Source organism: Plodia interpunctella, chromosome 1 (assembly GCF_027563975.2).
Source record: "Plodia interpunctella isolate USDA-ARS_2022_Savannah chromosome 1, ilPloInte3.2, whole genome shotgun sequence".
Classification (NCBI taxonomy): Eukaryota; Metazoa; Arthropoda; class Insecta; order Lepidoptera; family Pyralidae; genus Plodia; species Plodia interpunctella.
Genome location: NC_071294.1, coordinates 8,991,841 through 9,008,336, shown reverse-complemented (window position 1 = coordinate 9,008,336; position 16,496 = coordinate 8,991,841). Strand labels below are relative to the sequence as shown.

General features: G+C 33.7%; 1 protein-coding gene and 1 long non-coding RNA gene across 4 annotated transcripts in view; one reads left to right on the top strand and one right to left on the bottom strand.

Annotated features, from left to right (window-relative positions):
- LOC128672292 (uncharacterized) overlaps nt 1-12,332 on the bottom strand; it is a 34,151-nt gene extending 21,819 nt beyond the window's left edge. Inside the window, exons 1-2 of the mRNA XM_053749343.2 lie at nt 12,174-12,332; nt 8,448-8,577 (exon numbers count right to left, since the gene is read on the bottom strand). Coding sequence (XP_053605318.1) covers nt 8,448-8,577; nt 12,174-12,227 — 184 coding nt within the window. The 5' untranslated portion in view covers nt 12,228-12,332. The remainder of the gene's footprint in view (nt 1-8,447; nt 8,578-12,173) is intronic.
- On the top strand, nt 1,057-8,454 carry LOC128672300 (uncharacterized). Of its 3 annotated transcripts, none has more exons than XR_008404942.1 (4): nt 1,057-1,223; nt 2,109-2,441; nt 3,547-3,816; nt 8,213-8,454. It is a non-coding gene; the product is annotated as an uncharacterized LOC128672300 (long non-coding RNA). The 3 variants fall into 3 exon arrangements; XR_008404941.2 differs by having other exon boundaries at nt 1,061-1,223; nt 2,109-2,145; XR_010369985.1 differs by lacking the exon at nt 8,213-8,454 and having other exon boundaries at nt 2,109-2,145; nt 3,547-3,974.
- Nucleotides 12,333-16,496: the final 4,164 nt, after the last annotated feature.

Below are 16,496 nucleotides of genomic sequence, written 5' to 3'. Positions count from 1 at the left end.
AGACTTGTAATATTAAATCAATCATTTAGTAAATGTATATATCGCTACAAATTCATTTACAATCATAGGTCATGTGTTATATTATACGTTATACGTACTCGTAAAACATATACAAAAATAGTACGACTAGATATCCGAAATCGTAAACTACAACGATTGTTGCACGAGTTTTGATAATTCATTGGATTTTTCTTCCATACAAGTATAATAAAAGTTTTTTTCATTTTATAGTTAAAAGTTGCGTGCAAAGAATGCGGATGTTGGAAAAGCGCCCCCTAGCGCTTTTTTTCGTTCTACTTAACAAAATTCTTCGATCAAACTATATTGTTTATAAATTTTGATCAGTTTTCTAGTTATCAACTTACCTTGTTTTGAAATATCATATTTTTTTAAATATTTGTTCATGTGTGGTCTATAATGAATGCTTTCCATATATACGTGTGTATATAGTATATAGAATTTCCACGTGTTTAGATAAGACTTCAAGCAGCCTTCGCGGTATCAGGCTGGCTTGGCTTAAAACGAGCTCTATTAGCGGTAAGAGCGGTATCACAGCGAAGCACAGGGTTCTAGATAACATGTGATTCGAGATATACCTGTAAGTTACAGGAGGTGTCTCTGAACACAGATTAAAACAGACTTAGATCTTACTGGACGTCGCATTTAGATCCAATGGTACTCATCTTCGCTTACCTAGTTTTTATAAAATATGACTATTTCTACAATAAAAATCTTATTTGTTTTGCTTATTTTTGAGTCGACATATTTGTCTAATAAAGGACCTACACTTCGTATGGATATAGGTATTTTATAACACCCTGTGTGTATAGTGATTGACTCCTGTAACTCAGCAGCAGCAATTTCCTCAAATATAACGTAACGTTGCCGTTGCACGTGACGCGGCGCACAACTCATAATTTTACACATGTGTTTCCTTAATATTTTCTTTGTAAAAACTTATCAACTTTATTCCAAACGCCAGAGAGTTTATAGTATGTTAATATACATTTTTAAACGCGCGTGGACTAGTAAAACATTTATGGCGATATTGGAAAACAGTGTCAAGGCACGTATTAACATTATTTATATTGTAGCACGATGAAAGTAAAAGTGTTGTTTATTATTCGTTTTTGCTGTATGTCGAGTATTAAATTTGTTTAATGTGAGAGAAATCGATTATTTTGTACTCATTTTGCTACGTAGCAAAATATGTGGAAGGGGCGGTAATATATACCTATAATTTTTAATCTTAAAAATGTTATCTAATAAATATGAAAAACCAGGTTGATGGGAGGGAGAGTGAGGGAGTAGAAATTGCAAACTATGTATCTCTAATGCAGTCTTTTAAATTAATAATCTTAAATTAAAACCGAGAAAAAACTGCTCATAACAAACTCTTCTATATGATCAGAATATTTTTTTAATATTTTTATTGAGAATTACTGGGTGAACCCTCTCGATAACCTTTCATAACACGCCGGAATTAGAAAAACGAAGGGCGTCAAGGGCCAAAATCTGCCCGAGCCCGATATTCGGTGATATATGGTCGGGTCAGATGTCCCTCGTCGAGATCTAATGATTCTACTCAACACTAAAAAATATAGCTCTTTTTATTTTGGCTTAGAAAAAACTTGCTCACATTTTCTTTAGAATTTATTTCGTAATACAATATGAAATACTGATGTTATTTAGTGTTTATTGCTAGTTTTTTTTTTATTGCGGAGGGTCATGGTCGTTTTGTCAAATTAAATCCATAGCTACAACACTTTCTTGGCAATTTCATTCAAGTAGTTTATACATTCATTGGAGAAGTTATTTCAATTAATCAACGAGAGTGCAACTAAAACTATCAATTTATCAATTAAATCAATTGATAGTTTGGGGTGGGTTGCACAAGTAAACTATGAAGTTAACTTTAACCCGCGCGGAAAAACGTAAAGAACGCCATCTTATCCAAACGACAGCAGCGCGCAGGTTACATTTAGCGTCAAAGTTTACAAGTGCAATCCGCTCTGATTGTTGAGTGATTTAATGAATAAATTGATATTTGTTATTATTATTTCATTTGTCTATTTAAAAATGGTATTTACCAAAACATTCTATTCCAGATTTCCAGTCAAAGGTCAAAAATATTTCATCATCCAGGTAGAGCCACACTATTACTTTTGTCGTAGCCCGCCTCGTAGCAATTCGTAGCTCGTAGCGTGGCCTAGTCGTAGCACCCGCTACGACATTGTCTGTTGCTCCAATTTCACATACTACGAAGTACGCTCCACTTCCACGCGATTTTAAATGGTTGCAATTTGTTCAGATATTATTTTTATTTCATTTATTTTTATTGGTTGGATATCAAACTATAGAATTTATGGAAACTGAAATTAATAATAATAATAATTCAGTGAAAATGGTAGTGGATGTGATATGAACTGCCAATGAATAAGGTGAGCGAAGTGAATAAAAAGAACCAGTGATTCGATGAATATTCGAATTTAGTAAATCGATTTTCGTTATATTAATTTAATAATATTTTTTTAATTTGCAAGTTTCTTTTAATATTCTTACTATCTGTGTACTTCGAAAATAATTAGTCATGACTAGCTGCACCCCGAGACTTTGCTCCCCTGGGAATTTCGGGATAAAAAGTTGTGTTATTCCAGGTTATACTCTACCCATGTACGAAATTTCATAACAATCCGTCAAGTATATTTTCCGTGAAAGAGTAACAAACATACACACATACATCTTCACAATCTTTCGCATTTATAATATTAGTACGATAATGCATATTGATAGCTCATTAATGATGAACCTTTAAACGTAATAAGTATCTGGGATCTTCACAAATTCTTTGACTTAAAATGCGACATCATATTAGTAATTTAAATTTATGACAGAGATTGCTATATACGCGTACTAACTCGATAACTAAGCAAAAATATTTATATCTGGGACTTCAAAGAGTCCCTTGGTCAGCAATGGACCGTTATAACACGCTAATGTTGTTAGAGACGGCACAGTGGAGCGCCGGTACAACGAATTATATAGTGTTGCCAGTCTAGACACAGATATACTACGCCTATTTGTAGACTAGTCTATTGGAAACGCTTTCATAGAACTGTAAATACTATCTCTTTCTCTTATATATGCATGTTATCAACTGCGTTCGGGGCTGTGACACTGCGAAGCCCGAGGTCAGCATATAAACTTAAAATTTGGAAAATTCAATTGTTATTTTAAAGTCGGCCACCTGCCTAATGTTAACCCTACTAATGGAATGCTATTGTTTCCTATCAGAGGGCGCTACCGCACGCCACTGTAAACGCTGGCATTACAAACCTGATAGGATTTTTTTAATCTCTTTTATCCACGCTTGTTCCCGGTTTCATTCTCAGCTGTGACTCTCTAATGCTCAGGCTGCGCGTAAAAAATAAATCTAATTCGGCCTCGTAAGATAACCACGGTTTAATTTATCCAATCTAAAACGTTAAGTAACTACATATATTTTACTATATTTGTACCGCCAATTAAGACTTAACTCATTTTCAGAACTATTTCAACGGGTTCACAAGACAGAACGGGAAAATCGCGTTTCCAACTCCGAGTTCTGCTCTGTTCCATAAAAGGTTTCCGCAACCAAAAGAATTGGCGAAAGTTTGAGGAACCTCATCGTCGAGTTGATTTTTAAAGTTAATATTCCAAGTTGGAGTGGCAATTTACACTGGAATTCCATCTGAGGCGAACTGCTAAGTAGACGCCTGAATAATGTAAGGAAAATGCTATTCAAAGAGTTTCAAAGACTGTAAATAGGTATCGGCGGTAAGTATCATTATTGCATGCTGTTTCATTGATTGCAAGCTCTCGCTTTCATTAACGACGGGGCAAAGAAAAATGTAAATACTATTTTTTGAATTGCAAAAGTTGGATTTGATGTTTTGTTTTTGTTTTCCACTTGAATGCGGACAAAGCGCAGTTAGTTTGTGATGCAATGAAGCTATTGAAAGTATTTTAGGTTTAAAATGTTTGTTACTGTATTTCATTATTATAAAGCGCTATAATTAAAATATTGCTTCAACATAAATATCGTATTGCATTTTAATAACGATCCTTCTCGTTGCAACAAATGCGAGATATAAATAATATCGTTATTTTAAACTTGATATAATTGAAATACGACCTCGGTGGCGCAGTGGTAAAGTGCTTGCCTCTGAATCAAGAGGTCCCGGGTTCGATCCCCGGTTGGGTCATGATGGAAAATGATCTTTTTCTTATTGGCCCGGACATCAACATCCAAGAGGATGTTTATCTATACATGTATTTGTTATAAAATATAGTATCGTTGGGTTAGCATCCCATATACAAGTCTAGAACTTACTTTGAGGCTAGCTCAATCTGTGTGATTTGTCCTAATATATAAATAAATATAATTGAAAATTTGTGTTCCACCATCATGATGGATGATTTTATATTACTCTAATCACGATACTTGTGCGCATGAAAATGCAAAGTACAGTGGTGGTGATTAAAGTTAACGTCAAAGTTGTATGGTGGCACAAAATGACAGACGGCATGTCAATGTCCAACGGAAACTTTGTTTACAGCGCTACCGTGAAAGCCATTCCGAAATTTCAGCCTAAAAAGTGATATTAAGAGTGTGTAAGTGATAATAGTTGAACGCTGGCCATTCATTATTTTTCAGTGAAACATGTTGTTCCTACTAGTTGTGCAGTGGAATTACAAAACCCGTCACTTGTTAGTAGCCATGTACATTTCCGACGGGTTTTTCCTCGCAATGCTGTATTTTATGATAATTGAGTTGACGCGAGCCGGAGGATATTATTTCAATGCGGAATTCTGAACGGTGTTTTTATTACTCAGTATAACACAGGATCACGGATGATATTATTACGTTTCTTTTCGTACATTTAAGAAAATCTGAAACTAAACAGATTACAACGATGTTCGCCTGTGGTCGAAAGGTCCCAGGTTCGAATCCTACTCGTGCTACATGAGTTTGTATACCGACTGAAGAAAAACATCGTGAGAAAACTTGCACACTGGTTGATTATTAACTTGTGTTAAATGGAGAAGACAATGGCAAACCACTCCAAAGAAATTTGTTGCGTGTGTTTCATTTCACGTAATGACCACGACCCTCAGCCATGAGGAGGAATACGACAAGGAAGAAGAAGAAACTAAAAAACATTTTTTGGTATATTATTGCCATTGTTTCGAATTTAAATTTCGTGAGTTAATATTTTTCTCATACATCTTATTATGAGAATTTTATTGCGTATATTAAATTTATAGACATTGTCAATTGTAAAAAGATCCGATTTATTTATTCATTTATAGAAATTAGAAATTTTTGTATACTTCAAATAAAAAAAAACGATAAATCTACAATAAAATTCTGAGAACATGCCCAATAAAGTAAAATCTTTAGATGAAAATTCCAACGGAGTCGGATTCTTTCGACATTCCCTACTAATTTAAGTTTTCATTATCAGGTAAGGAGTGCCTCCTGTTACAAAGGGTTTGTTCAATGTTTTGTGCAAATGGATTCTTGAATGCTGCAGAGAAAACAAGCCGATGTTAATAAGTTTGCAGTTTTCTATTGAATGATAAATTGCAAAATGATCAATAAATATTTTCTGAATCTTTTTGCGAAAATACTTTAAGTGTTTAATTGCTACAGCGGCAATACGCATCTATATACGTATATGACACCAACTTTGTCTATATACGTATATGACGCAGTAAAGCTGTAATATAGTTATATCCCTAGGGATATAATCACATCCACGAATCCTGGGTTCATTATCTATCTATATAAAATAGAATTGATATTACAAACTTAAATAGGTATTTCCTTATTTAAATTTTATTATCAAATATTTGTTGTGAAAATCGAGGGTCTCATATTGAAGGGTCCGAACATAATCGATGTTGGAATCAGGGCTGCGATACCAAGGGTTGTCGTTATGGGTCAAATGGGCCCTTTGCTTATGGTTACGGGTTACGGCCACATAATGACTGATGGACCGCTTAAATTCATAGATATGATATCTATACTTTATGATGGGTATTTAAAGGTTGTGTCTATCTAAATACAAGAACTTATAGGTATAATATGTTATATAGTAAATATATAAAATTATATATGTTATATATATTAGTAGTTTTTGGTAACTTACCAAAAACTACTAATATATATAATGTATAAGTCGGCCGTTCTTCTTTAATTTACTATGACTTTTAAATACCTATACAACTAAGCCTTCCATGTTTCTGGTCGAATATATTTAATGAAACAGTGACTTTTCTCAGTAAGTAAACAAATTACATTATTATGTTTTTTAAGAACCTTGCGCATAACATTTACCATAACAATCTAAAATACATTTGTAGCATCAAATACATATTTTCGTTCCGTTATCAGCAAGTACATTTTATTTGTGATAGCGCTATCTGGCGGGGCGGAGCGCCATCAAGGGTAATGGGGGTCTTGTGCGGATTGCTGTCGATTAGACCGAACTGCCCCGGGGAATATTGAAATGTGCCTAGGCCTGAGAGCCCAGAAGATCAGATGCGCAAATATAGCACGCTGGAGAATTTCACGTGGATAAAATTATAGTTGAATTGCAATTTTATTTTATTTGTTTCGAAAACTATCGACTAAACAGATAACGCAACAATATACATATTAACTTAATGTTATACTTCAAACGTAAAATTTTAGTATTTATACCGTCCAGTCGGTACGTAAAGATGTTAAAATATAATTTTGATTGAACTGCGCCATTTTTTAATTTGATGAGAATAAGAGTGAGATGACTATATTTGGTGCAAAAATATCAAAATCATATTCAAGTTATCTCATTTTGAAGACAAAAATATATATTTCATCCACGAAACGCCCGGCGTTTTGCATACAGCTCTCCATTACCATTTTCCTTTTCCATGCTCCAAGTCAGATGGCTTTTTGTCCAAACAATGTCATGTACCTCTGAAATCTCTCCATATCCGTCTACTTCCGCTAACTTTCTGACGCGACGTCCCCTTAATTTTTCGGTACAGTGCTCACACTCTCGTTTGGGAAATTGGTGGAAAATAAAAGGGAAAAATTACAATTCTCCACTTATATTTCATATTTTGCTGAGACCTGAATTCAAAAAATTATCACACGTTTCAGCAATACTCGTTTTCTTTGGGGAACATCCAGGTATCTAGTACTTCATCATTCCATCGGTACCTGATCCAAAGAGCCAACTAGAGCTATAAAAAGCCAAAATCCTCCATGGGTCGCTGATCCAGCGAAATAAGTTGTCTTATTTATTTATTTGGGTTAAATATCTTAAAATTTGTGAGGTTAACAATATATTAACTTAAATATAACCATCAACGTTATACACATAGTACATCGAAGTTATAGAAAATAGGAACTTTTAGTTGTGAGCCGTGAGACCGTTCTATGGCAGTGGTCCATTGAACGGTCTCACGGCTCACGGTCAACGTGTTTCTCTTGAAACTCCTTTCTCAATCTTCACTAAAGAATGAACGGAATGTAGATAATTTCAAAGTAATATTCATCAATACGTTGATTAACTTTGATATAACTTGATATTAATTCACCTGCCACGGCTTTTGCTTTGCCTAAAATTATCTTGAGTAGACGAAACATTATCAGGGGCTTATTTAGATAACTAAGTTGAAAAAGCCATTTAAACTTCTTGTAATCACAGTCCAGGCGGGGCGTTACGGAATTGTTTATGATAAATAAACTTTTAAGTAAAAAGTAGAGCTTAAGATACTCCCGTAATTCCCCACAATGAAGAGAGTCTCTAAACTTTTCAGTGGGTACTTATATTAACGCTATCGTGCTTTAAGATATCTCGGCTGACAATATTTTGTAAGAAATTTGTTCAAAATGTTCGTACTTTTTATTTTTTTCTAGAGGTATGAATGTGTAATACTCTTAGTTTAATATAAGTATATTATGACGAAGCATGTTGCGAATTATAATGTTTCATTTTTCAGATAATGTCAAATACTGTTGCAAGAATAAAATAAAGAACTTACGTCTTAACCTACAGCGCGCCGCGCTCGTAGCAGACCATGCAACCAATGCAATTTGTAGAATAATCTAGTTCACTTACTTGATTAGTGATTGAGATTAATAAATATTTTAAAAAAATAGTGTTTCTGGTTCCAGAAAGACGAAGCGAAGAAGCGTCCACCTCAAAGGTAGCGGTAGAAAACGGGAACCTTCCTTAGCAGCACTATGTGTTGCTAGTGAAGAGTAGAGTATATTTTACCCGTGACCATGTCAGCGTGATGGAACTGGCAAACAACGACCACCTCGTACCACGAGATGTAGCCTCTAAAGTACCAAGTAAACCTTCCCCAATAGCACTATGTTTTACTGATTAAAAGAGAATCTATCTTACCTGTGACCAGGTTAGCGTGGTGGAACTGGCACACAGCGTCCGCCTCGTACCATGAGATGCGGTCCCTGAAGTAGCGATAGAATACCGGGAACCCTTCCTCGGGCAGGACCCATGTGTTGCTGATATTCACCTGCCATCACACAATGAATCTTTAGTATCCCGCTTTCTAACACAAATGTGGTGACTTTATCAGATTTTGATATGTGACATCCGTGTCAACACTGTAATTTTTTTTTATTTCATCGATTAACAAGTTTTATTATTATATTATTTTAAGCTATGAAGTGACCAATTACTGTTCAATGGCCTCTCTCCATCCATCCCTCCTCTTTCATTTGGTTTTCGGCTTCCACTTGGATAATAAATAAGCTATCTTAATAATTAGTTAATGGTTTATGCTGTAGCTGAATGTAACTGTAAAATAATATAAAATCCAAGCCCTCTTGAAGTGTAAACAATAAATCCATACAAAACGAAGTTCTTAGAAGCTCCTCTTTGTTTATCATTAGAGAGACGTCAGAACACTCGCAGCTAACTCCACAAAGACTTTTAAAAGTCGACGAAACAAGAGACCCTTCACCATTTCTATCTGAAATTGCATGCATAAATTTGAAAGACTTAAGAAACAATGTCTTTCAATTTGTCTATTTAATTTTTCAAGTGCGGATTTCTGGTGCTTTTTTATATATGTACTTTGTTGAAGAATTTGACTATTTTTGAAGTTTTACGATAAAAGATCCAAAAAATGAGTATGTGATATAAGTAGGGAATTTATCGTGTCTCTGCTAAAACCCAATAATCTTATAAGGGCGAAAGTTTGTTATTTCTTCACACTCAAATGGCTGTGCCAATTTTTATGAAAAAGATAACTTAACGATTAGGATACTTTTTATCTCGAAAGTTCGCGATTCCAGTAGAATTTATCAGAAAACCTTATAGTCAATGGCGTCTTATAAAATAGATGCAACTACTGTGCTGTAAAACATTTTGTTTTATGAATAATTACGCGGGTAACACTGCGTGTGTCGCTAGTATTTATTATAGTTTCCACGTATATAATATCAAAGCTATGGTTTCTATATATCTGTTGCCACCAAACATATCTATAGTTTGTCAGATCATACTACAAACGTTTGAAGGGTTAAAAGTAATTTCCGCAACAGCTGGTAACTACGGCTCGGTTTGATCGAAACAGCTGATTTCATTCCGCCTAAGGCTATGAGCCTATGAATACACTATAATTTGTTTAATTTTATACCAAAACTTTATTTAATAACATTCTAAGTAATAGACACAAAAAAGTAAACCAAATTAACAAAAATAGTAAGAATTCTATGAATAAAATTCTTTTTCAGCACCTCCATAGACGGGAATTTAAACCCACTCTCCATTACGAGACATCATTGCGGCCAATTAGCATACATTGTCCAGATTTTCTTTATCTTGATACAAAACTCACATTAAAACTAAATAATGTACTTCAACAAGCCGATAGTAGATACTGTTGAGCGATTCGATAACCCGACCAGAAAATTATTGCCCAGCACTGGGACCTCATAGCTACATAAAAAAATTAACAAATGTTCTATTGAAGTGTAACCTTATAGCTCCTCCATTTAATTTACGTTTTCGTCATAATTATAAGAGTATTCAACAACAAGTACAAACATAATCGCACTTTAATCATATCGTATTAATTTAATATAGTTAATTTATCGCTAAACATCAACCTTAAGGAGAAGTCTTACAAAAACAATACCATCTTATCCCGGCCCTCATCACGGGATCCAGTATAAACAATGAAATCAATCCAGCTTCCCGAGAGATGTAATCTTAATTAGCCCGATTTATTTCAAAGCTGTTTTACTTTTGATTTATTTCCGATTTCAGTTCTTTCGATTCAGCGAACTGAGATCTGAATTGACAAATTTTTGTGTTTCTATTGTTTTTTCTTAAATCATTTTTGTTTAAGCGAAATAAGTACATACATACTTATTGAGAGGACTTACCACAAACCTTTTACATATTAGCGGAAGTTTCGTAGGACGACGAGAATGCTGCGTCAAATATACAGTTATCACTTTAAGTTTATTACTTGCGTATCTCTTATTTTATTAATATTCTTTAAAAGTGTATTATGAGAGCAATCGCGCACTACATACAATACAATCCCTTTGGTAAGAATTCCTTTCACCCGAGCTATTGAGAGCTTACAGTACTTTCAAGCCCGACCGAATTTTATTTCCCGCTTCACATGTTTACTTTACGAGTAGATTTTATTCGTGCTTCATTTTAAAAGCAATTTCCTAAACTATCTAAAATTACCACTAAGTAAAAAAAAGTATTTATTTGATTTTGAAGCCGCTGACGTGAAAATCTTCTGGGATTAAGTTTATCGAAATTATATTTACTCTTTGTTTAAAACAATCAAATTAAAATGTGTTGAAGATCATTACGAAAATACGGCGAAGCAGTAGTGTAATGTAATGGTTAAGACTCCCGCGACAACCACTTGCTTCCGGTGAAGGAAAACATCATAAGGAAACTTGCACACTGGTTGATTATTGTGTGTGAAATGGAAAAGACAATGGCAAACCACTCCATGGATAGTGCCAAGGAAGTTTTTGTATGTTTCATGAAAAAGAAGAAGAAGACGCAAATACAAGTGCAATTTGATTTTTGTTCAATCAGTAGTCAGGCACTCGACTCCCGACGGGCGCAACAGCAAGAACTCTGTGTCTATAAGAACAAGTCCTTGTACTACGTTGTATTTTTTCTATGATTTAATTTGTTTTAAAATATTTGCGAAAGTTTCATACTGGGAGAATTTCATTATCAATTTACTACCATACTTACTACTCGTGTCACTATAAAAAAATCTTTTTTTCTTTTATATTTTCATAAAAGAAACCCCTATATAATTAAGTATTTATAATTGTAATTAGAAACTAAATAAGTGTAATTTGTATCGTCAAAACTACGTGATTGACTTTGTATATAAATAACAATGTTATTTACGTAATTAAAAGAAACCAAAAAATCTTTTTTAGTACTCGCATCACTATTTAAAAATGATTGAATTTCGAATCAAATAAATAAAACTTTAATGACATAGCATGTTTAAATTGTGCTCCATTTAGTAAATGTTTAATTTGAAACGTGGTAGAGTACAAATACTAATAGATGTACATTTGGGCATTTGCATATGTAAATGTTAGGAATCTTCAATGATTTTGATACGCGTATATACATTAATTTTGGTGTGCTTATTTAATATCCTGGTAAATGTAAGCTGAAGTTACTAAGAAATGGTAATTTAAATATATATATTTAATATTATATATATATTTTTTTAATTTAACTTATAATTATTTGATACTTAACAATAGCTTCATTTATCAAACGAATTTTGTTCGCCTTGAAAAAATTAAAAAAGTTTTCAAAACCTATTACAGAAAAAAATTGTTCACCGTCATAATAGTAACTTGATATTCATTCAAGTACTAATTTTTACAAAGTTATAACTAACTTTGGTATCATATCATTGGCAAAAAAAATATAAAGTAAATCTTCACTAAAATATTGGACCAAATATTTCTTCCATAAAGTTATGCCGAAGTCAGTGACATAAATACTGCATGCGGTAGTCTGAGCTACACCAAACTTTGAAAGTCTTAACATGACAGAGACGCAATAAATAGAAACTGAAAACTAAAGTCATCTTACCGCTCGTCCTTGGACCGAGGCGAAAAGTGCGAAAAGCACTAGAGTGGGCCACATTACGACGTCGTAGCCAACCTAGCCGTCGTAGCGCGTGTCGTAGCACACGTAGCGGTCGTAGCGGCTGTGCTCACTCGCCGCGATAGCGTGACTGCCGCGCGAGCGGTCGCATGCCGCGCGCCATCGCCTCCTACCCTCGCTCGGTGGTCCACATTATGTAAACAAAGTATTTGACAATAACATGAAAATAACGATCGACCTTTTTGTTTCTATTTAGTTATTAGAGGTCAAGGCGAACTGGCGACCTCACTCCGGCTTCGTCTTGTCCCTTTAAATTATTCTAAAATTATTCGTATCGTATTAATTACTTGGAGTAATTATAAATTTATTGATAATTACAGTTCGTCAAATTGAAACTTTACGAAAGAGCTTTATATGATACTCAGTTGACCGACTTTTACGAGGGTCAATTGTCTTTCTGGGAATAGTTGAATTTGGAACTTTCCAAGTTTCACGACTGCTCGTCTATACTTAGTTATGTCGAGAAAACTAAGCCTAAACTAGGTTTAATGGGTATTTGTGGTCGTTACTGCGGATATAGAAGGTTATTTGAATGCAATTTCAAGTAACGGCCAGACGGTCCACTTTTGTTTCGGGCTTTGGGCTAATAAATTCTTCTAGAGAGAAATTTGGGGTCACAAGGATAGCTGAGAACGATGATAGACGCTTCGCCCCATATATCACGGGAGGCTATTATGCCGGGCGTCGCCGCCGTATCTAATAAATTTATTTGGCGATCGAGAGCGGTGGAACTCTTGTGAAACTTCAGGCCACGAAAATTTTAACGTCATCGCGTGGAACAGAATAAATGTCTCTATATTGCTCATGAATATTCAGCTTGTAATAATGTTCCCACATATATCGTGTATATTACCCACTTTTGAATATACCTATGCTTAAGCTATTACGTAATGTGATTATTATTAATTTCCAGTGGATATAAATTTAAATTTCAAACTCCGATATGTCTCAGTAACCATAAAAAGACAGTAATAATAGTTAGATTTTTGTCTAAAGAAAATAAATTTAATCTAAGTCGCAATTTCTTCCCCGGAAGAAATCAAACATAATTTTTAAAAACAAATTAATTAAAATGTGTTAAAATGTTTTTACATATCTAAATCGGATTCGAAAGATATTAATGAATATAGTTCAAATATGGACAAAGCGACTTCCCTAGTGAGAATTCACACTTTCGTGTCCCTGGCGGGGATGAAAGTAAAGAGACAAAAATACAATAATGCAAACTCACTGGCTTGTTTGCTCTACCAACGGACATTTCAGATTGAATTAAATTTTAAATTCCCAGGAATTTAAAATTGAAAAATACCTTTGTATTCTATGAAACATTATTTTTATTTATATCTGCTGTATAAATAAAGCAAAAGCATAATAATTTATCAAATTTAATTTTTGCTTTCGAATATACAGGTTCATTTCTTACACATTGGCGTTATTTTATCTACATGCTCGATGGTACTGAACAACTTTTCGTAAGGAAGCAACCTTGAAATTGCGAAAAAAAAAACTCTTGTAACTCGTAGGGTTTATAAATCCATAACTATTGTAGGATTTGTAGGTGAGCAGCAGCAAGGATTTATAGCTGTGACGTTTATGAATCGAAACATATGTAATTTATTTTTTGTTTCGCGTACAAAAAGACTGTTGTTGAGTGGTTCCACCCTAGAATAAAAGTAATCCATGTCGTCGCATGGATGTCGTACCTAGGATAAAAAACTTTGACAACACATAGGCAACAACAGGACCCGGCCGGGACAATGAGAGAAAAAAATCAAAGATACTTTTATTATTTTTAAATAAAATATATTACCTATATTAACAATACAATAGATCTAAGCAATTCTAAAAAAATCATTCTACTGAAGGAAGGAATGATTCATGAGAGTAGACATTCAGGCAAACAAATAGATATAAATAAATGAGGCTATTGAACTGGAAACACACTGGCATAGAAATTCAAGTTAAATGACGCATGAACGCGATGTTTACCGCGGGTTCCGCCGATATTTTGTTTATTACCCAATAGGATTACCCTGTACATTGAAAAACATTTAACAATTGGTTGAATACCTCATTGCGCATGAAATGTTCAAAGTAATAAATATTTATATCTTCTTTTGGTGAGTTGTTATGTTATGTATGTTGGAAAAATAAAATTCGTAACAGTTTGTTATGATCATATTATGATCACTTATTTGTGTTAATAAAAATTTGCAAAGCATAGTAAAGTTTATATCAACATGTTTTCATATCCATCAGACTGTGTACATACTTAATACATAAACTAACAATAAGGTTTTACAAAAATGTAATTTTTAACTCAAACTTTTATTGTTATCAGGGAGATATTATTATAATATGCTTATTATATTCAATGTGTGATCTTACATATTGCAAACAAATAAATCATGATCGTAATTAAAATAAACGAACTAAAAATAAATCTATATATATATACGTATAAAAGAAGACATTGAATGGCTGACATATCAACGCACAGCCCAAATATCCAGGAACTTCAAATTTAGCACGTAAGATGAATTTTGAGGTCTAGGGGTGCACAAAAAAAGGATTTTTCAAAATTCATCCTCATAAAAATATGAGTAAAATTGTGGTTCAAAGTTGGTATGGGAAAACCAGATTAGTTAAAGAGACTAAATATTTCACTGAAAGGAAAATTACTGGCGAAGCCGCGGACAAAAGTTAATAGTTTATATAGACACAAAAATGCTCTACAGTGTTGTATATTTTCAATGTTTATATTTGAAAATATACAATGACTCGTCAAGATGCGTATGATATCGTATTCGTATCGCTGATGGCAAGCAATTTGTTCACGTCCGACTAGTTGACACCATCGTTATAGAGCGGTCAACATGAAATCTAGAAGTTCTGCGAAACAAATTCTTCTGTTTATTCTGAATAAACAGAATATTTCATGCGATATGTCCACAAAATATTTGTGAGTTTGCTGCGTTCATAAATATAAATGACATCGTTAATGATTATGGCCATTGAAATTAATAAAATATTTTTAAGTCACAGTCCCTCCCATTCATATGCAGTTTTCAATGAGACGGGTGCACATTAAAATAATATCATTTATTCAATAACTAATAGGTACTTAATTTATTTGTTTTTGAGTTCATCGTGAAGAAACCTGCACGCTGGTTGACAATTTATGTGGATAGTCGTAAAAATCATGTCAGATGCTTTTAGGTGACTTGAATAAAATCTTACTACTGCTTTAGCAATAACACACTGGTAAAAAAATAAATAATAGTTCTTGAAAAATCTTTGAAAATTAAAGTTCGAAGATTGCAACCCTACTATTTCCGTCATGATTATAAAAAATAAAAGACCTCTCTAAAAGCCTAAGCTCTTAAAGGAAAAGGCAATCCATTTAATTTTATTAGTATAACCACATTGTTTATGCTTATTTTCTTCTTCTTCTTCATAGTCGTTTTCTTCATTCCTGGGGGTTGTTGTCGTTTTGTGGAATGAAAGATACACGACGACTTTCTTGGCACTGTTAATGGAGTGGTTTGCCATTGCCTTTTCTATTACACATAATAAACCAGAATGCAGGTTCCTCACAATATGTTTCCTTCACCGGAAGCAAGTGTTGGTCGACGAAAACTACTTGCTTCAGATTGGTATACAAACTCTTGAGGCACGAGTAGGATTCGAACCTGGGAACTTTCGGTTCACTATACACCACCACCGCTTCAATGCTTATTTTAGAGTAAGTACACTAAACATAAACCAATACGTTTCCACTAGCAAATAGTTATATAGCTGTACAATCAAATGTTTAGTATTCACCCTGTCGGTGAAAAAGGGCCTCATTTTGAGGGATTTGCTAACAAGTGTAATACGTTCAACGATACCAGATATTTCAGGAAAGGTCTTCAGGGAACCACTTCTGTACAAGCTTTCTTATGGTATTTATTAGGGACTCATTATTTGAGAATAGCCCTTAATACTTATCCTGCTTTATCACGAAACTTACCTCTAAATTTTTTATTAATGAAATTAAAATGAATTTTTGAAAACAGCGGCAAGTCTTTTTAAAAATAATAAATAAATTCATTTGAGAATTTAAGTACTTACATTATTAAAAAATACGTTACGTCTTCTATGTTATAGTTAAGATATAAGATCAAAAATAAATTTATTTATTTTGCGATCTTCAATATATTTTACGAACCAACCGTTGTCATTGACAAACTGTTGAAAGATAGAAAA